The sequence below is a fragment of the Sesamum indicum genome, linkage group LG2, assembly GCF_026168435.1.
Source record: "Sesamum indicum cultivar Baizhima isolate 11 linkage group LG2, ASM2616843v1, whole genome shotgun sequence".
NCBI classification, from domain to species: Eukaryota; Viridiplantae; Streptophyta; class Magnoliopsida; order Lamiales; family Pedaliaceae; genus Sesamum; species Sesamum indicum.
In genome coordinates this window covers 19,669,265-19,691,744 of record NC_142658.1, presented here as the reverse complement: position 1 = coordinate 19,691,744, position 22,480 = coordinate 19,669,265, and the positions used below count along the sequence as shown (strand labels likewise).

Genomic DNA, 22,480 nt, shown 5'->3' with positions numbered 1-22,480 from the left:
AAATTGAGATTTTATGATAAGTATAAAAATATTAATTTAAATTTCCACCACACGTGCAAGTATTTATTCTAGATGAATTTGTTATAATCAAATATCTATTTTAGATGAATTTACTATAATTTATTAGTTCGGTTGAGTGAAAAAGCAAAAATATATGACTCAAATTCTCATATTCACTCTTTATTTATCTTTTCATCCATAAGCACAATTTTCCTTCAACTATATTTTATTCCATTTATCTTCCCACTTAAATATCTCCTTTTTGTGCACTATTGTTTTTTGGCTAAAGCAGTTTTAATTTATCATATTACGAATTAAAGTAATGTGTACTTTTGGTGTCGTACGTTGCTGTTAAACTAATATATCATTAACATGTATCACTTTCAATGATTAAAAAATATAATTAGATTAAACTTATAATTTTAAAAAATAAGATGCATTGGCGCGTCGTCGAAAATGAGTCACGAAAATGTGATAAAAGATCTTTCGCTCTTTAATTGGCGTTGGAGGCATGAGAACTAATTGTGAAAGCCATTCATAATTCAATGTCGCAGTATAAACAAGATGGTAGCAACATTTTACTCGTAAACGAAAAGGACATGAAGATCAATCCAGGCAGGGCATAAATCAAGAACCTTCGCATGTAAAGTCGAATGTTATCATTCTACCTGGCCATTGTCCTCCGTGACTTCTGTGACATTCTGTTCCCTAATTCGCGAGCATATGGCTGTTGAGTTTGATCGTCAGATATTAGAAGCAGGAACGTAATCCATTAATTTAAACCTGTTCAGCCAGAAAGAAGCAACAACGCAGAAGAGGAATTACATATCAAGCTCTTTGTTATCAGTGTCTTAAGGTTTTAAACTATAGGTTATGCAGTTACGGCAACAACAGTAGTCAAAATAAAGGAAATGCTTACCTCACAGTAGTATGCTCCTTCTATACCTATGCACATGGAAGCACTAATGCTCGCACTTCTCGGCAAGCAACGTGCATTGTAGCTTGCTATCGTACAGCCACCTTGTCTAGCTTTTGTACTAGAATTAGTAACTCCTGATCCCTTGATATCCCGCGATTTCTTGGGGCTAGGGAGGCATGGATGTCGTATGGCAAGCAAGGTTTGATTTTTAGATTTAGTGCTCTGGTCGAGATCCTCATCCATGGGTGAACAAACACGTTCCCTGCATGAGAAAAGGCATGGGTTTTACACCATTAATGTCGTAAGAAGCTTAAAATGAAGATCACGGCATCATCATCAGGAAAAGTTTACCTTGGCAAGGAGGCATAGCGCCTTAGCAATGGAGTTCTGTCTACTTTACTGTGGCGCCCCTCAAGGCAGATAAATTGTTGCTTAAATTGGTGAACTCCGCTGAAATATCATAGAGTATAATATAAATAGCAGGCCATGATATTCTGAGGTATAGCTGATAGCGGATAGGAAAGAGATGCACAGTCACTTTAACAGAAAAATTTGCAAACTGAAACAGATCTAGTATGCATGCTATACACAGAGATCAAAGCAAAATGTTATTAGCAAATTACCCAGTAGAACGGAAAGTGTTCACAGATCATCATAGAAAAGACGTCTGTATACTGATACTAGAAGATAGACCATCTCACCATTATAACCTTTTTCTTTTTTTATTTTTTATTTTGGACAAAAAATGGAAGCTGTGAGTAGTAAACAGATATCAGAGTGATATTAGTATCCAATTTGAAGTGTTGGGGGACTATGAACAGAGAAAAAGTCGACTGAAAATGGATACATCAGGAATCTGTTGATGGATGGGGAAGAAAGTAGTACGAAAAATTTATATAAAACTGGATTTAATAAGGATCTCTTGCCAGACCTTGGATACATGAAGTGAATCTGATCCACACCATGAAGGTACTCCTGGAGCATTTGGGGATGATACTCCAAGATCTGTTGGCTTAATTAAGATCCAAAGTAAGTAACAGCTAATGCAAAGGATAATAACATCATTCACAACACATAACTAGTGATTTCATACCTCTCTGTATATTAGCTCCCTCACATCATCTTTTGTCAACGTCCTCCTTTCAAACTCAAACTCAATTTTTGAAATTGCCTGAGTTGATGGCTCATCTTCCACATTTGCCAACCCATAAAAATATGGATCTGCCAATGCCTGTAGTGTGATATTAGTCGTTAAAATCTAGACGGTTGCATCTTAAAATAATTGAAATCAAATTAGACGATCTCTTGGAACTTAAAGCTTGACCATACTCAATCTTACTTCTTCAGCAGATGGACGATCCTTGGGATCAAAAGCAATTAAGCGCTCAAGTAACCTGAGAGCCAAAGGATCAATATTTGGGAACTTTTGTGACAGAGGAATAGGCTCTTTCTTTCTCATGCTGCTCAAATATCTTCGTGCTTTTTCATTTGGGATCTAGCACAAAAAAACCAACTTGCCAGCTTATAAGTTCTGACCAACAATTAAGTTAAAAGAACCTGGTGAAAATCTAAAGTTTCTATAAGAAACAGGGATTTTCTAACCCATAAGTTAATAATAATGGTGATGGTAGGAACAAACCCTTGAAATGGCTTCAGGAGAAGGCGTTCCCAGAAGATCAGTTATGAGATCCAATTGATCAACCACATTTTTCCCAGGAAACAAAGGTTCACCGGTAAGCATTTCTGCAAATATACACCCTATGCTCCAGATATCAATAGCTGGGGTGTACTGCAAAACACACAAGTTTTAGGAAATCTGCTATAAAAGTTTTCCATGGATCATTTTGTGCTAAAAGAACAAACTCCACGATATTCTTCATTCAGATTGGGCATTTAGAGAAGTAGGTTTTGTGTGAAAGAACCTTTCTGTGCGTCTGGAATGGCCTGAGTATTAAAGTTGCAAAGAGATTTCAAGATTGCAGTAAATGAAGGGATTATTTCAAATTTACTTGAAGTGACAGGCAATCAACTAATTTTCAGGAAGTCATTCACAGAATTCTGACAGGTAAACGACTTTCAAGTTTGACATGTATCAAAGAGAGAATGAAGGGAAGATATGGTCCAAAGATAGCCCCTTCTAGACATTGTCACAATGTTGGAGAGAAATCGAAAAAATACATGTCTTTAGCATTTTCCTGACTGGGACTACTGTAGAGACAGTATACAACAGGAATCATAAAATATACTAAGAAGGGACGAATTTCCTTTTCTCATAATTATGGCAACAAGGAGATAATAATCCTCCATTGGATATGTTAAACATATATATCCTTGATTTTCATAATCATCAGACCGACATTAGAGAAAGAAGGTTGTTGCTAAAGAACCTTTAAGCAAATTTTGATCACTGGAGCCAAAGCAAAACAGAAATTGCACTACCATTGGGGGAACACAATTCAACAGACTTGTTCTTTTATCAGCAAATTGTTAAACACTGTTCAAACAACTTGCACTTTTTTCCCTGCTTCGAATCAAACCCAGGGTTGCAAAGATATAAACAGCGAAACAATAAAATCAACACATTACTTATCAAGTGGATAACTTGAACGTTTTGAATATTATGTGGTTTTTCAGTACTGAAATTACAGTTTGATGGGTTTGAAACATTAAGATCGTACTCAATTGTCAATAAGGTTTGGAAAGGGAATCAAGTTAATGAAGAGATCGCATAACAAATAACCAGCCATGACAACCAGACCACTACTTTTATCTATAGAGACATATAAAATTCCATAGCAAGACTTGATCAGAGCCTCAGCACCAATTATGATGATACAGACCATAACCATCAACGAATAAGCTCAAACATTGTATGTGAAAACTCTAAAGCCATATATGGTAACTTACTCTCGAGAAAAATGAACCACAAAGTTCAGGAGCACGATACCACCGCGTGGCGACATAGTCCTATAGATAAACAACATTTCAGTCAAAGTACAACATTGATAGTTAACAATTATCATAAACAACAATATTTAGTGGAGTGCTCCGCATACTAGGAGAAAATATTAAAAATGATTAGAGAGGATTGAGTATGAATCCTTCATAAGATTACTGCACAAGTCACATACAGTCCAAAAAACAGCGGATGGGGCATCACCGAATGATGCACGAGCTAGCCCAAAATCACAAATCTTCAACTTGCAGTCCGCATTAGCAAGGATGTTTTTGGGTTTTAAATCCCGGTGGAAAACATGTGCTGCAAAAGGAAAAAATAGGATGTCACATTACTTTATAAACAGGAGAAATAAACTGTAGAAACGTTAAAGAAAAGTCCTGCCTGAATGTATATATTTTAAAGCTCGAAGCAACTGATACAAAAAAAATTGATGATGCCCAGGAGTGAGATCATCATTTGTCTTTATTACATGATGGAGATCTGTCTCCATCAACTCAAAAACAATGTATATATCCTTGAATTCTCTCCGACATGGAGGCAACATAATATGCTTTATTTCCACAATATCTGGGTGCCGAAGTAACCGAAGGAGCTTGATCTCTCTAAGAATGCGAGTGGCTTCAGAGACATGCTCAAAAATATCATTGATCTTCTTTATAGCTACCTTTTCTCCTGTGTGAGTATCAACTGCAGCAGCCACAACACCATAGCTTCCCTTACCAACAACCTCTTGGATTTCGTACAAATTTGCCTCACCGTATTCCGTGAAGAAGCCTTTGAATGGCATGTTCTGACATGTCAAAAAGAAATAACACCACTTACTCTTCGAGAATATGCAACTAATATTGAAGGAGGAGAAACATGCACTTCAGTAGTAACTAGTAGAGATGGAAAGGAAAATGATTTCTATCATAAGGTATCTGCAAATATTGGTGTCTCATCTTGCATATAGCTTAATTTTCCAGTAAGAAGGTTCTTCTTAAGTGGTAAAGTTTTCCTGGAACACACATGACTCTCAGTGCCAAATAATGAACGCTTAGCAGATTGAGAATTTAGTCACCATAAAATCAATAAAGAAGAATCTTTCTTGATCATCGGATTGATGAGTGCTTGGAGACGAGACAGGCCATAGTCATTGACTTCAGTAACAGAACTTCAGCTTTGTTAACTTAAAATTTGAAAATATTATGAGCATATGGATAAGTTTGCGCTGAAGTGAATTTTATGATAGCAACAATATCTAACTTACATGTCAATGCTCTTTTAAACAAAAGTCAGAAAACAAATACTAGGAAGCGCTGGTTATTATAAACACAAACACAAATTCACCCATTTGTAAGTCAAAATTAGATTAACCATGTTTACAAAATAGCACTCCAAAACATTCCAATACCCAAAAAGACCATATATATTACTATCAATGAGGTCGATGGGGAACACAGGCAAAAATGGATAACAACGACTTTTGTCCAAAAGTTGTTTCAATTAGCAAAATGAGTTTTAACAAAGTGAATTCAAATGAGTGAAATGAGATGGTAAGAAATGGAAAGGAATAAAGAGTCTTAACCATCACCACACACCTCTCTTTTACATCCTACAAATAAATCCCCTGCCCCAGATAACTACCAACTAAAAAAAGTTTAAGTCAGTTATACTACACAACTATATCTGGAGCATATCTTCAGCAAGTGTCATAAAATCAAGTAGCAGAGATTCAGCACATGCACAAGCTGAGAACAGCCAAAAACCAAGAGTAAGGCCAAGATTAGAAAAGTTCTTATCAGACTAGGAACTTAATAATAATACATACATTATGGAAAAATAGATGACCTGGAGCAGCATGATCAAATCAAACCAAACAAATAAAATTTCCTAGTCAATTAAAGAAAACATGTCAAGCAATTTCATGATTCAGGCAGGATTTTGCAATAGAATAACAGAACAAGAATATCTCATATTGCATCATATGAAATATTTATAAATGCTGAACTAAGAAAAGTAACCATTGTAAAGAAAATAAAACTGTGGACTAGTATAATGCCAAGAGTGGAACATGATGAAGAATTAGCAATGAACCGCATGGAAAGACAACTGAGGTTGATGATTATCTTTACTTACAGGTTGTTTAAACATGAACACAGAGAGAGAGAAAAATAGTCAGCCCACAACCAACAAAAACCAGGAGGCAAAAAAAAATGGTTTGTGCTTGGACGGTCTCCTCATTCCAGAAATTATGTTTCAATTATTTTTTTCTCGAAAACTCATGTTTATTTAGCATACTCAGAAAACTTCCCTAGATCTTATGTCTCATTAATTTCTTTACCTACCCTAAACCCTTTAATGCCCTAAATTTTCAAAGATCATCCCTCACCTATCCTAAACCAGAAAAATGACATGTCGCATCAAATATTAATCATCAAATTTTTTCTTCCCCTACAAACCAGCTGATCAAATCACACGCCTTAATTCATTTTTTTAAACTTATATTTCTTACTTTTTCTTCAGAAATCAAGTTTTGTCAAAGATGAATCCCTACACTTGCAGCCAAGACCTCTGCTTTCCGTACCAGACCGCAGGGAAGACAACTGAACTTCCAAAACATAATTCGAATGCAACTTAACAATAAGTTGATCATCAACTACACCACAAACTAAAAAGAAAATATAACCCATTACTCAGCTAATCAATGGAATTTAGATGCTTACCTGAACCATTTGAACAAATCGTTCCAAAGACGAACTTGGGCGGTTACTGGATATCCTCCTCGAGATGATGAAAGCTAAAAATGCACTGATCAAAGCAATTTTCACAACCCCATTTAAGTAGTACTTCAATTAAATGACCCCTTCGAATAAAATATAGTTGACATTGAGCACAAGACTTCTTAATGCACGAAAGGGCAGTATAGAAACGTCAACATTCCCTGGTTATATATAATGCTTAAATCCTATCAAGAATTTCTTTTTCTTACTCCCAGGGCGGTGATCTACCAATTACCATAGAAGAGAATTGAACACTTCAATAATCTTTATCCAGATACATCACCTGTAAAATGATTTCAAACATCTTCCCCCTATTTGTCCGCGAGCTTGTCGTTATCTTCTGCGAGATGGGTAGGGATTTCTATCTACGTCAAATTCTGAGTAATCGGTGGCTTACAAATCAGTCAAACATTCGAATTGGAAAGAACCCACAAAAACCGGTGAGGGAAAGACGCCGATGGAGCGTGAGGGTGATGGAAATGGTCAATATCCAATGCCCCTAAAATAGAATAATACTATGAGTTGGAGTACACGACAGAGAGTCGCATTAAATATAAGAACAGTCAGTGTTCGTTGGAATGTGGGTCTTTATCTTATCATCACCGAATCTAGCCACCGCGTACTGCAGCCCCCGACACACACCCGAATGTGTGTGAGTCTGTGATATATATATATATATATATAGAGAGAGAGAGAGAGAGAGAGAGAGAGAGGTGGGGCTGACGTTCGTCGATGAAGACTCTCCTTCGACTAAATTCTCTGAACTTCCACCCAAGAACGTCTTTGGAGAATAAAACTTGGACATTTGATATATTATTGTTCTTATTTGTTGATAATTTAATTAATATTAGTGGAGCTGCATTACCGTAATCATAATATATATATAATTAATTTGCATGTCTCTCTATCTAAGTTCTCTGAATTTTTCTACCTGTCATTCAATGACAAGATATGAAGTGGTATTATAATTCTTGAAATTTTAATGGTAGCTTTCTCAAAAATTTATTATAATTATAAATATATTTTTATTATTTAAAATTATAAATACTCTTTTAAAATTATTTGACGCATTAAAAATAACTATTTTGGTAGATTATCACATGGAATTAAAAATAATTATTTCGATAATGAAATTTTATTAGACGACTGTTAATATGTGGGTATCTATAATTTTTTAAATAATAAAAAAGTAATTATAATTTTAAAAAGTTTCAAAAAAGCCAAATGTAACTTATCCAAATTTTATACAGACACGCAGCCATTCTCCAACATGAATGATCAAGGATTAAGATACATTATTAGGACGATATTGCAAAAAAAGTATATCCAGCAATTTAATTTACATTTGAACAATTTTCGAACTTTAAGGATGTGGTTTTCTTTGCTTTTTTTTCAAAACCTTTCATTTCTAAGGATACTAACCGATATTTATACTATACAAGTGCATTTACGATGATTAATATAAAAATACAATCAAATTCTCTAATTAATTATTAAGGATAAATATCACTTTTGGTCCTTCAACTATGTCATTTATCCAAATTTGGTCCCTCAAATTTTTCTCGCATCAAACTTAGTTTCTCAAATTTATAGATTCCTTCATTTTTTACTTTTCCGTTATCTAACAGTTAAAATTAATGGTTTTGTTGAGAGAAAAATTTGAAGGACTAAGTTTGATGAGAGAAAAATATGATAGACCAAATTTGAATAAATGGTATAATTGAGGGACCAAAAGTGATGGTTACCCTAATTATCAACAAAAAATAGTTGTTGTCTTGTGACAATTTGATAATTTGCTTGCCTGGGAATATGCTTCTATAATTCTTAATTGAGAACTCATTTTCCCCCATTTTTTTATAATTAATTTTCAATTATTACTTCTTTTTCTAATCTTTTCAAATTTTTAGATAGGATAAAATTAAAACTAACTTTCTTAAAATTTAACATAATTATGTATACGCATAATTTTAAGTCATCAACAACTAACTCAATTTCATTAATCTCTATTACATTTTCATTCATTTTTTTGTTGTGAATTTCACCACAGTTGCTTTATAAATTATAATTATTTTTTAAAATTTTCTATAAAAAAATTATGAACTAAGTGGAAATCTTTTTAGTTATTCAAAATTTTCCGTTCACCTAATTTTATTACAAATTTTCTATTATTTTAAACAAAAGAATGAAATAGATAGCAAGAGCAAAGTCGACGATTTTAATCCTACATCCCGAAGTAATGTAATTTTATCAAACATGCGGGACACGAGTAATTTTTCAAACAATATTTATAATTATACCAAACCTTTGTAACCTTTCAAATATTTGTTGAAGTATCATAAACAACCTAATAAAAAGTGTCCCCAACACATCATCTATATGTCTGTGCCACTGGAGAGAAATTATAGCAGCAATGATCTCCACAAGAAAAGGACCTCTGTATTAAGCCGCAAGGGTGATGCACAGAATGTTCATCAATGGAGGAAAAAATTGTTACCAAAATGCATGGTTTTCAAGATAATGATGTTACTTGGGCATAGGTTTCATAGACAAATGTGATTAAATTAAGAAATCAATGGAGACATCCCCACCTTTCACACTGAACTCACACGTTTGTTTATGTTCATTCGACCACTCCATCTTCCGAAGCCTACAGGCACCTTGCTCTGGTATTACCCAGTATCAGACTTAGCACGTCTCCAACATCTTCGGATCTTTGGAGATTTAACGGGACGCCGATGCTTTGTTTGTTCAAGAGCAAGTACAACAGTAGAAATGAACGGCACTCCCTTAGTGTCAGCTCTCTTCGTCTCATCTTTCGGAGGCCTGGCAGAATCACATTTGACCGATCTTCCAAGTCCTCGTTTTCTGCTGTGCTCCTCCTCCAGCTTCTGCTTAGAACCACTGACTAGCAACCCGTAGTCCATCTTTTTGGGCCGATGTCTAGAGACCATTTCTGGACGATCTTCACGACAATCTTGTGGTCGAGATATGTCCAAAAAGTTTGCATTTCGAGCGACTTCATATTTGGCAGGGCGAGCTCTTAGACTCCTGCGTCTTCTGGTCAATCCTTTAGGTTCTTGTTCACGTAGAAATTGAAGTTCTGATTGGTTTGAAGTAAATACGGTTGAATCTGTTGTTGTATATGGCTCAAGAGGATGCTCAGGCCAAAGTTCTGTAGGTTGATATGAGTTCTTGGACGCATCTGTAGCATTTTCTGATTGCTTGGACATTGTTTTTCTTCTCCGACCATATTTCTGTTTTCCCTTGAACTTCCTATCTTTGACTGACTCTGTTACTTCAAGATCATCTACTTTTACAAGTTCTGATTGTTGTTTTTCTTGATGCATTTTCTCTATTCGTAGATTCTGAGGCCTTTCTGGATTAGAATGTTCGTCTGAATCGAGGGAAGTTACTAGTTCTAGAGAAATAATAGACCCTGCTTTAGGTTTTCGAGATCTCAAACTCCAACGCCTCTTCTGTCTCAATGTACGAGCTGATTCAAAGAACTCTTTGTCGCTTGCTATTGCTAGATCTGATGAGTTCGTACGACGTAAATTCTCAACTCCAATCGATTCAAAACCAGGAGGCCTTTCAGGAGTTGGAGGTTCAGGCCTCTCATCCTGCTCTTGTGTTTGTGCAGCCCAAATGTCAGCTTCCACAACTTCAGATGGGCCAATTTCTTGCTGCTGTGGCCTCGCCTCCACTGAGTATTTTTCATTTGCTTCAGTGGGCAAAAAGCTGGGATTGCCACAAGCACCATTTTCTCCATCATAACAAGATACCAGTCTCCTAGTCTGATCATCCTTGACTTGCTCATCTTCATTATGTACTCCATGGTCAAATAATTGTTGTTCTTTATCGTCAGATTCGCCACACTTTTCTACAACTTCAACTTTTTCACCTTTCTGTTGATTTCTTTTCATAAGCAATTGCTTCTTACGCTGCCAGTTTCTCTGCCTCTCCCAGTCCCACCTCCACTTCCTCCTCGATGACTTCCTCTTCACTTTTGTACTCGACTTCAGACTTGGATTTTGTGCAGCAAGCATATATTTTTTGTCACGTGTTATGACAATATCACCAGATTCATAGAGCTTTTGCAGATGATGTTTCAGTAATGCCGAGTCTGCCCATGGCAAATTATTGTAAGCTTTTTCCAGAAACTGTGATATGGAGTCCTCACTCGAACCCCTTCTATCGTTCAACTCCTGCAGAGCCCTTTCTATCATCTGGCAAGTACAAAGGAATGATGAATTTATTTCTGGAAATCTTCAGGACATCATTATTAGTGCCCGCAGTGCATAATTGAAAGAAGTTAGGAGACACAAATAGAACAAACTAATCAATAACACAGACAAGCTACGAATAACAGAGACGCGTTTATGTTGATTTAGCAATGGAGAACAGCTGAAAATAATACTGGATACAACGTGTACACTGTGTTGTTGAGTTTGCAAAATGACCAGTTATTTTTCTGTGAGACCTGGCAGTTATTGAAAAAGAAACAAAGCACTAGCGAATTCTTGCTACACAAACTGCCCGAGGATGAATTTTGGGAAACTCAGTCAAGTATACATTTTTACCATCACAATTTCAGAGTACAGGTTAAACAATCTGTTTGATTTTGCGCCAAGACTGTATTACTTTCTCTTCAAAGATCAACCTTTTGATGGGAACAGGTATATTGAGGGAGAAACCTATACAAGCACAGGAAGAAAAGGGAAAGTTCTCTGTTGCCACCTTAAGTTTGACACAAAAGTTTTAATAGGATTGTAGATAAACAAAATGGTAGGACTGATGTAGTTATGGTTAACCAAACTCAAATTCGAGCAAGTATACTTTCATACGGTACTGTTCATGATTCGGTTAGCATGTGCATATACATAAACACACCATTTTTCAATTCGCTCCCAGTTTTACATCTCTGTATTTTGAATTTATACTTCCACATATCATTGATGTAAGCAGATAAAATAAAAGTGCCAAGATAAAGGTATGGCTAAATAGTTGATAATATGATCCAATGACTGAATGGAAATGAAGAATACAACAACCATATTTATACGAAGTTCTTAACATTCACCCTCTTGACTAGAGCTGAAGGAAATGAGAAGGAATTATTAATCAATGGTGATTGTAATATGACACGCTGAACTCAAGCATAAATCTTTAATTACACAATACGTGAAAAGGTAAAGGGAACAATTTTGCAATTTCTTTACTAGAATGGTTCTGCTGCTGCCCCCTCAGCTTTATTCCAACTTACAAATCCTTACTTTAAATGTTATTCTATTGTTAGGACCCAGAGGGATGTTTATATAAAAATGTACAAAAACCAATTATTCTCACAAAAAGATATTTTGTGACCAATTAGCATGAATGAGAACAAACGTTAGCCATTTTGTACTTCATGTCCCACCTTAAAAGTGAAAGATGTCTATGTATCCAAATAAAGTTTAAATAACTACATCGATATATAGCACTAGATTCCTTACCAAAAGAATCCAATGCGATATCAACCAACGCTCTGCATTTTAACATTCTAAACTCAAACAAGAAGGGAGAAACATCAAATTCATATGTTTTTAATGCTTCCCGCTTGCTTTATGAGGTGTTAATACTAATCCTCTGCCATCAGAAAACACCAAAAAGCAAAGGATCAAGTTATTGAATTTCTCCCCCAAGTGATATTCCCTTGACCACTCTGCCTTATTTCCATGTTAAAAATGTCACTTTCAGGCATTATCTTCCAGTTCGAACACAGTTCAAAATCCTCTTTTTTGTTACAAATGTATAATTGCAAGTATTCTCTCTAACAATTATTGGCAATGATTAGTAAGGAAATGCAATATCCGAACAATCTTACCCCTCAAGCCCCCACCGCACCCTGAGAAAGAAGAAAGTTGCTCTATAGCTAAAGTTCCCAATATTACCCTCATATATAAGCAAGCAGTGGATTCCATGACAAATATCAAAATGTAAACTATTTTCCAAATTCTATCAGCAAAACTTTAAATCCCATTTGCAGAAACATGTTGCATATCAATTAAAATTTTTCAAATGCTGCTGCTGAACAAATGTAACGAACATTTGTTAAAGCTTGTCAAAAAGAAGCTAGGAAATTTTCAAAATGTTCTTTAAACATTATCAAATGCAGCGAAAGAAAATTCTGCCTCCACAATTAAAGAAACATTATATGATAGCAGCAAAGCAAAAAAAAAATGAGAAAAGGTCTTAAGCTGATTGAACATAGTGAGCTCTAGTAGAGTAAATGTTTTGAGCTAGAGAGGGCGCAATAACTCCAAAAGAAGCTAGATCAAGGCCTAAATTAAAATGAATAGAATTAAATATTGAGACGGCTTCCAAGTGCTATGATTTATACTCCTTACCTTCTAAATCCTCACAGAGCTACTCCTGGACCAATAGAAACTCCCCAATTAGGTACCAAACTGCTTCCACTCTTTCCTAATTTCCTAAACTTCTTTCAACAGCCACTGATCAATCTTAAAGATATTGTACATAAAGATAGAGACATAGAATTTTCCGAAAACATAGAGATATATGAACATATATAAACACATACAAGATCGTGAATACAACCCACATTCATAACAATAAAGCAAATCACAACCCTCGTTGAAAATAAGATTTTAGAAATGAATCAACGCATGCATACATCTGCCATGCATGAGAGATAAAATCCACAAACACACACATAAATCACCATAAAAATTCAACCTTTTTCTTAACAGTAGACTGAGAAGTTCTACAACTACAAAACTGTCAAACATGCACATTAATTCAAACAAACGCAAAATCAAGAAAATAAAACCCGCAAACACAAGCATGAATAGATATACCAAATGTGGTCGCAGGAAGATGATTACCGCGGAATAAGGTGGGTGATCGGGGGTTTTGTACTGAGAAGCAAACTGGTTAAAGCGATCTTGGAGAAGGGTTCTGGCGGCCGGAGTTAAGGCCGCGTTTGGGTGAGTTTCGGCGAGTTTGAAAACCACTTCTCTAAACTTTTCCATTGCTCTCTTGTGAGTAGTTTGGTCGAGGGAATTTGTGGGATTCTGAAGAAGGGTTTCTTTGTAAAGGGTCGACGAACGGCGGTGATGTCTGCGGCCGTCCATTTCTTGAGGAAAGACTGTTGGAGAAGGAAAGGGAGAAGAATTTGGGTTTAGTTTTTTTTGGGAAGAAAAACCGCAGCAGGCCAGTACTCGTAGTACAGACTACAGCGTACAGATTGTAGTCCTTCGAGTACTGTTTGGCAAAGCTTTTTTTAGCATGGCTAAGATTCCGTGGGGAACCCTTTGGAAAAGCTACTGATTTTCACTTTTTGGGTAAATTTTAATATTTGACTTAATCACCATTCCACTTTAAATTATTTGTACGTGTGTATGCAATTTCAACGAGCATATAAAAAAAATTATAATATAAAATAAATAAAAAAACATAAATTATGATTATGAGATTTATTAAAATATGAAACTTTATGAGAAACATATATGAAAGTAAGCTTACTTAGAGAGAAACATGGAGTAAAAAAAAATATAATTATAACTTTATTAAAAATATAAAAGTTTATGAAAAAAAATTTAAAGAAATAAGCTGAATGGGAGAGAAACAAGGAATAGTGGATTCACAGGAAAAAAATTGAATTATTATATATTAAAAAATATTAAAATTATTATTTCAATTACCAAAAAAAAAATTCTTGTAAGGAGAGAAATGAATTAAAGAATAAATATGATTGTTCAAAAATTAATACAACGAAAAGAATTATCTTTTATAATAGTATGGATAAAAGATAATGACTAAATCAGTATTGTTCTTAGGGTAAATTATAATTGTCCAATGATTTGACACTGAATTGGTTAACTATATTTTAGGTCTTATCAAACTTGATTCGAACTAAAAAAAAATTGATATAAGGGTTTTTTTCTTTCAGTATTATATACTAAGAATAGTAAATAATAAAATTACAATAACACTCGATTCACTTAATAATATTAATATAATTATAAATAAATTATAATAATTCACATAAAATGATATAAACACCTATATAAAGTGAGATAAATACCAGCACATCCAGTGAAACTTGAACCTATAATTTCGAACTTATTGTTTGAATCTCATTCTTTTAACCTCAACCAATAAGCTAAAATATCATTGGTAATGTAAAGGTTTTTCTCGTACAGCACAAATGCTTTATATCCTCATAGGGAAATACTTTCAGTTATAATAATAAAGCGATAATTAACTTATATATATATATATTAAGTAATAGTTATTTTTACTTTATTTAAATATTAATATTTTTTATTATTTTAATTGCTATGATAATTTCATTTTAGTTATTACTATTATTAATTAGCTACAACTTGCACGATATTGCATGTAAATGTGATAATAAAAATATATAGCAAGTAATCATAATTTAGTGGTAACAAAATTATTTTTTTTTTTTTTGACAAAAATTGACAACTCTTAAATAATTATATATTGACACAGTTAAGTTTTTTAAATATCATTATTGTTGGCCAAATAAAGAATGATACTGTTTAATGCATAATATCATTGTAATACAATTATCATTTAATATTTTAAGACTGATATTATTCTATTTGTGTGTCCATTGATAATATTTGTAATATTTTGTTAGAATACTTATAATTTTATGGGGTATTTGTAATTTTAAGAAGATATTTATAATTTTTTAATAAGGAAAAGATACTGCAATTATGATAATTTTATGGGAGCCCATTGTAATTTACCCTATATAAAAATATATTATAAGAGATGCAACACCATTTTAAAATAAAAGTTTTTGATAAAATTATTTTATTTTCTATGAGATAATTATACTAACACTCCCTGAAATTATTCCTTTTTCTTTATTTATAAAGAATTGGTTCTATAAAGTTGAGTGTTTATCAAATTATTAATAGCAATACCTTAAATGGGTTTCATATAGTGAGTATGACATTTAATTTAGTTATTATAATATATATCAAGAATAGATAAATATAGAATATTTGATTTTCTAAAACTAACGTGACATGAGAAAATAAAATTTAATGCGAAATCATTTGAACTTATAAATTAAATTGTACAAAGGATGGATAGATGAAAAGTCATCTTCTTTCTTTGTGGGATAATTATACTGATTTTTTTTTTAAAATTTAATGTAATTACACGTAAATTTTTTGTGCTTTAAAAAATTACATCTAATACCATCCAAATTTATTTTTGCTAACAAATAAGTCTATTTATTAAACAAAATTTATTTAATTTATTGATATTAACAAAAGAAAATGGCTTGATAGACTTATTACTGATATATTATAGGTCAAATAATTCTTTTTATGGTCAAATTATCCTTATACATCTCTACTCATTAATGCATGTGAAGAAGTATATTTTCACTCTTATAAGTGTAGTTTAGTAAAAGAAAAAAAAAATTAATCTACAATAAGTGAATAATAAGTCAATCTACAGTAGGTATTAATTTTATTGTTAAATATTAATAAATTTTGTCAATGTTGACCAACGAATTGACCTATTTATTAAACGGAAGCAAACTTATAGATATTAGATATAATTTTTCAAATTATTGAAAGTCTATGTGTAATTACACCAAACTTTAGGGGAGGCGGTAATTGCTCCTTTATTTTTTTATCATGTATGGAAAATCATTTATCAGAACATCACTTTATTTAGCTAAAAATTGTATTTTCGAGTTTTGAATTTAATATTTTTTGTGCTTTAATTTTATGGGGGTAGCATTTTGGTGATATATCTTTATAATTTTCACAATTTCACTATTTTTTTTTTCCAAAGTTCACCTTCACCAGCGAAAATGGTAAGTTCTTCCGAAAAAAAAGATTGAAATCAAGAAAATTGAGAAAATGCAGGACCAAAATGCTATCCTAAAAAAAAAAAAAGATACTAACAAAAAAAAATCAATATGAACAATAATCCAAATTTTGAAAGGTCGCATAACATGTAAATGTGTTATTGTGACGGAAATTATGAACTCCAATAAAATAAAAATTATAATGATTAAAAAGAAATAAAATCAAAATACTCTCCTAACAAATTAAAAGACAAAAACATTAACATAATGTTTGGATTCGTTTTTTGAGTATTTTGTTGTATTTTGTGGAGATAGAGAGAGAAAAATAAAGATAAATAAGTATGTGTTAGAGATAGTATGTATGTTTGGATTTGTTTTGGAGGATAATTTAAAATAAGTATTATATGTTTAATATTGTGTTTTGGGAGACAAAAAATACTATTTATTGACAAATCATTATCAAATCATGTCTTTTTTATATATATTTATGTATATATATGTATATATTTATACTAAAATAATTAAAAATACCTAAATAAGATATTTTTAAATAATGATAAATATTGAGTATATTTGAAAATGAAAATAAACATAGTGTAAATATCCTAAGGTATAGAACCCAAAAAATTCAAACCTCATGGACGTGACAGAAACTATATCTTCGTAGGATCAATGCTAAAACTCAAATGCACATGCTACCACCAGCCCTCCCGATAGCTCGGCTCGTAGCTCGAGGCTTGGGCTTGAGCTTCGTTACTATGTCCGTATATCAATTTCCAAAAATTAATTAATAATATTAATTTTATTTTCATCTAATCAAATCTTGATGAATACTAGGGTTTGGCGTATGAAACGTGATGTGATGATTGGTGGCACCGATTTTTCATCCAATTGTATCCGATTAGTATGGTGTTACCTGCATTGATTTTTTATTTCAAACTATATTGCATTTTTTTTTATCTCATTTAGCATTTATATATACACACACAAATAAATATAAAATATTTTTTTAAATAAAAAAATATTATAATCTTTGTGTGCGCAACATTGCATTTTTTATTTCAAATTCTATTATATTTTTTTTTTTCATTTAACATATACATGTCACGTGTATAAAGATGACATCATTAAGACACGTGATGTGTATATGTCAAACAAAATAGAAAATACAATAGAATTTGAAATAAAAAATCTAATTCAATTAGCAATAACATTGAATTTTTATTTTCAAGTCATTTTTTCATCTTTTATTCTATTTAACATATGCATGTCATGTGCATTTCAAATTATTTTTCATCTTTTATTCTATTTAATATATACATGCCATGTGTATCTTTGGTATAAAGATGACAACATTAAAGACACGCAGCGTGCATATATTGAACAAAATAATACAATAGAATTTAGAATAAAAATTATAATATAATATCATTTTTGTGTTTGAGAGTCATCGACATCAAAATGTAGAGGAATTCTCAGCAGGGTATATAGCTCATACATAGGAGTACGAACGACTTCCTTACAGTTTCAACACGACCATGATATGATATCAGCCCCCAAAACCATACAGCTTGAAACATTCAATGGCAAAGATTCTACAGGAAAAGGGTAAGATTCTTGACGAATTTACAAGGAATAACCACTCCATCTAAAAGTTTCACTCCCATATACATTTACATAAATTCTGGCAAAACTTTACAATTCCATAAGGTGCAACTAGAACCACTCCGAGGCAATGGTGAAAGAAAGTAGAAAGAAAAACTGCATCATACCATGCAACACTCAATTTCACCATTTTGTTGAATGGCACTTTGTAGCTTTTCCTGCAGTGAAATAAGGCCGGAAGGTTTTCATAACTTGCTTGTATGTTGGCCTCTTGTAGTCCACTGCCTGGTGCAGTTCACAATCAGAGTAAATAACTTCGGATGACGATAAAGATAGTCCAGAGTAATCGACATGAAAAATACCTGCTCAATGACTTCTTCAGGGGTAGCCCATTTCCAATCCGAGAATTCTGGCTCTGCTTCACCACTTGCTAAATTAATTTCATTCTCGTCTGCTGTAAATCTCATGAGAAACCTGTTGATTATCTGAGTTATTGCCCATGCAAAAAGTTTTCTGGTTGATTTGTATGAAGTTCTCAATCGACTTCTGAATAGTCTCAGATATCAAAAAATATTACGGCAAGGACCATCCGGAATAAGCATGTTATGTCATCGATCACCAGTTTTAAAGAATTAAACCGGTCAAATATGTGCAAGCACACCGTACACTACATCCTCCATGGTTGAAATATAGTATCTAGGAAATGAAGGAGATCTTTTGCACTATAATATGGATTTCTAAATGCATTATCAAATCCACATGGATGCATATAAAGATTTCAGCACAATCAGGAGGAGGATGAAATGCCTTATGCACAACAATGACAGGAAATGGAAACTTCAAACAAAAAGTGTATAATAAATATGAGAAAAATGCATCCATGGTCAGCTAAAGATTAGCAGACGGTATTAGGTATTCCATGCATGATGACAAAAACAGCCACTTCCTTAAACTTTATTGCGTCTTGGAGATCTTTACAGCTTTAAAGAGGCATAAGACAAAACAATATTTCAACCAGCAATCAGGATGTAGTTGCACGTTTAAAATGGATGTTTCTACATCTATAAGAACAAAGTAAAATGTCTTAATAATAAAAAGAAAAGTTTTTGCCAGCAAATAGTAATGCATCAAGCTCTGAAAGAATCAAAGTAAAGTTTATGTCTGCATTTGTCCTAAACCGACAACCTTTGGCACCAATATTGTTTTATCACAGGCTCCACCTTATAAGTTCCAGCACATAGGAAATCAGTGCTTGCTGATCTTATCAAACTCATTGGTACTAAGTTGATGCACCAACAAGAATTCTGAACAGCTAGATTTCTGTCCATTGGTTTCTGAAATGCCAAAAACTATGAGACAGACTCAAGGGAATACATCAAAGAAAATGCAAAGAAAGACTATCTGTATACCTGGGCATCAAAAACTTAAATTGCGAGGAAGGGATACAAGTGTTATCATGTCATGAAAACCCACACAATAAATTACTTGCTATGTTGTTCCAGGGATTCTGTCTGAACGAGTAGTCAGCTTATATATATACACACACATATATATATATATATACATGTATAGCATCTAGGAAGGCCATTGAAATCATAAAACATCAGCATTTTGTACACTTACCACTTTTGTGCCTGCCCATGGTATTCGCCACGCCAGAGACGATTCACTTTTGCTTTCACAGCTGGGGGGAAGTCATAAGTCAACCATTCTGGAACCTGTTATTCCACGAGACTTCTTAAAAGCCAAGACGCTATTCTTTCCATTTTTTCACATCTATAATAAATTAAGTGGTTCACCTCTTGGGCAAATATAGTCGCATAAATAAATTGTATTGGTGGAATAGTTTCCATTTAGAAGCATTTATCTCAGGATGTTTAAGTGCCCATTAGAAGAGTATTCTCCAAAACTTTCTTTGTTAACAGTTGCAAATGAATGTTCCGCAAGCATAAGGACATTACAGACCTCATCCACTATTTCAGCAGATACTACCCCAGTTTCTTCCCTCAATTCTCTGATTGCTGCAGACCTCGGGTCCTCGCCGTCTTCAATACCCCCCTGATTATCAAAGACGAAAGACGATTAGAAAGCAATTACACAAGTTTATTCCAAGTAAATATGGTAAAAAAAGCAGTAAATTTATTATAAGTGAAGTCGACCTGCTCACAGGAGCAGAATGCTAAAAACAAATACTAGCAAACGCCCCATAGTAATCCTGTCTTTCATCCGCCCTTATCATGGTAAACGGTTTGGAATTTGAACTTGAAAGTAGAATTACTATTTTACCTTTTAAGAGTTAATATCATAACCTCATTTACTACGAAGCAAACAAGCATTCTGGCAGAAAACAAGCAAAAGCTGAAAAAGAATTCATTTACTGGTTTGATCAACCAAAGATAACTATCCTCCTGGTCGCCAATATTTATAACAAACAAGATTTACAAATTACGTGCAACATAATTCGGGGACAAAAATATCAAGGTGGTCGCACGTTATATGCTCTTTCAAACTACCAGTGGCATTACCTGAGGCATTTGCCATGCTCCAGGAACATTCAATCTAGAAGCCACAAACACCTGCAAGCAAATTGCCAAAGGTTAATCTCCTTCGCCAGACAAGAAAATCTTCATAATTTCAAGAATGTTATTAGATCTCTTATCTGTTTTCAGTTTTTTGCCAAATTAATAGTTCTAACAAATATAAAGATCTCCTATTTAATCTCACAGTCAATAAACTCTTCAAGAAAAGAGAAAACAGCCAACTCAAAGACTAGTACACCATTCATCAACAGCCTAATATAAGCAAGAAAAATAGTGAAAAAGGGCTACTCAATTGCTGTACTTTAAAACCTGTCAAAAAAAAAAAAAAAGAAGTTTGCTGTACCTTAAAAGCAGCTAAAAAACTAAAGAAGAAATGCGGAAAAAGAAAACAAATTATGAGATTAAAAAACAACAAAAAACTTCCTGGCGAACTACTACTCCCGAGTTCTATGATTATTAGGAAGAAATTTTGTTCCTTCGGATTCCAAAATCATCAACCTAAATAAACTTTAATTAAAAAAAAATCTTTTCAAGGCTCTCATATTACCCCTAATCAGACAAAACCCGGAAAAAATTAAATCACTTTGACGGCATAAAACTATCAATAAATTACCACAAATTAACCAAAAACATAAAAAGCTGAAATCAAGAAAGCATATCTCACTTCCAATGGAAAAATTCAACAAAAATGCTATCCCCTTCTCACCTTATTATCATCATTAATGAGGCAAACCCCAACATTGGGGCGATAGCCAGAGGGCAGATGCTCCATTGAATTTTCTGCTTCCAGAAATTTCACTTCCACAAAACAAAGTCAGACTCAGAAATAGGAAAAGTGGACGAGAACTTTTCCCCCAAAAAGAAAACGAATTATCATAATATCACTTCAATTCAGCAGAAAGTCAAACCCATTCATATCTGTACTGTCACTGTGTGTACTGTGTGTTGGTATGTGGTGATGAATGATGATGGCTTTGGCTTGGGAGCGTTGAGAGTAAAATTTTTGTGTGCTCATCATGCGAATCCAACTCTGAGCTTTACGTATAAAGTACGTACAAATAAATATATACATATATTATACAATTATAAATTTGTCTTAGTAGGTGCAGTAATTATATGGTGCTCAGGAGCTTAGGTGATCTTAGCATGAGCTCTCATATTCGCCCCTGATTTCCATTGTACTCATTGTTTTTAACAATATCTCAAAGTACAACCAATCAAAGCTTGAAGCATTATATTTCCTATTTATAATTGGAATTTCTGTTTATCTATTTCTATTTTCTGTTCATTAGTGTTGTCCTACTATTTTTGGCACAGTCAATATTTCAGGTCATGTCTTAATTTGAATAAGAGTTCCAAATTTTAATAGCCATGGAATGTTTACTATAAAAATGAGAACATTAGAGACAAGAATCCGACGGCCTCCGCATACAAATTGTACAAACACAAGAGCATACGGTATAAAATTCTATCAGCATGTCTCACATTCAATAAGCATGCGTTGCATAACTATCATCAATAGTTTAATAATATTATAATCTAGTGCCGTATTCCATGAGTTTCAAATCTTTAGAATTTGGCAGGGATACTCTAAAATTTGAGTTGGTCCATGATACTATTTTGTACATTATTATTTATCCTGGTCTGAAATTAGATTTACACGAATCCGTAATGAGATAGATAGAGCACAAACTCGTGGTCAACAACATGTCAAGAAAGCCAAAGTTGTGTGCATCAATTTAATGTGTCAAGACGAGATCATACAAGGCAAAATAAAGCTTATTCACAATAATTATTGATTATCATTGAAGTTTGGTTAAATTTTTGTACGAG

The 22,480-nt window shown here is 33.3% G+C and overlaps 3 protein-coding genes across 5 annotated transcripts; all 3 read right to left on the bottom strand.

Annotated features, from left to right (window-relative positions):
* Positions 1-512: 512 nt before the first annotated feature.
* LOC105156250 (mitogen-activated protein kinase 9) lies at positions 513-7,335 on the bottom strand. 2 transcript variants are annotated; one of them, XM_020691969.2, is made up of 11 exons: positions 6,584-7,324; positions 4,260-4,668; positions 4,051-4,178; positions 3,827-3,886; positions 2,559-2,708; positions 2,259-2,414; positions 2,013-2,150; positions 1,851-1,924; positions 1,271-1,369; positions 920-1,181; positions 513-783 (listed from the first exon to the last, which is right to left on the bottom strand). In XM_020691969.2, the coding sequence occupies exons 1-11, from the start codon at positions 6,590-6,592 to the stop codon at positions 778-780; spliced, it is 1,491 nt and encodes a 496-aa protein (XP_020547628.1). In that variant the 5' UTR covers positions 6,593-7,324; the 3' UTR covers positions 513-777. The 2 variants fall into 2 exon arrangements, 1 of the variants encoding a protein (XP_020547628.1); XR_016063768.1 differs by lacking the exon at positions 513-783 and having other exon boundaries at positions 1,042-1,181; positions 1,851-1,931; positions 6,584-7,335.
* Positions 7,336-8,952: 1,617 nt separating this feature from the next.
* LOC105156249 (uncharacterized) lies at positions 8,953-13,882 on the bottom strand. Of its 2 annotated transcripts, none has more exons than XM_011072324.3 (2): positions 13,525-13,882; positions 8,953-10,866 (listed from the first exon to the last, which is right to left on the bottom strand). In XM_011072324.3, exons 1-2 carry the CDS (start codon positions 13,771-13,773, stop codon positions 9,310-9,312), a joined length of 1,806 nt encoding a protein of 601 aa, XP_011070626.1. In that variant the 5' UTR covers positions 13,774-13,882; the 3' UTR covers positions 8,953-9,309. The 2 variants fall into 2 exon arrangements, with proteins under 2 accessions (XP_011070626.1, XP_088733411.1); XM_088877285.1 differs by lacking the exon at positions 13,525-13,882 and adding an exon at positions 13,027-13,497.
* A 4,022-nt stretch (positions 13,883-17,904) lies between these two features.
* Positions 17,905-21,696, bottom strand: LOC105156247 (nudix hydrolase 25). The gene is made up of 6 exons (XM_011072323.3): positions 21,354-21,696; positions 20,633-20,683; positions 20,073-20,165; positions 19,731-19,825; positions 18,470-18,581; positions 17,905-18,392 (listed from the first exon to the last, which is right to left on the bottom strand). The coding sequence occupies exons 1-6, from the start codon at positions 21,417-21,419 to the stop codon at positions 18,291-18,293; spliced, it is 519 nt and encodes a 172-aa protein (XP_011070625.1). The 5' UTR covers positions 21,420-21,696; the 3' UTR covers positions 17,905-18,290.
* Between the last annotated feature and the right edge of the window lie 784 nt (positions 21,697-22,480).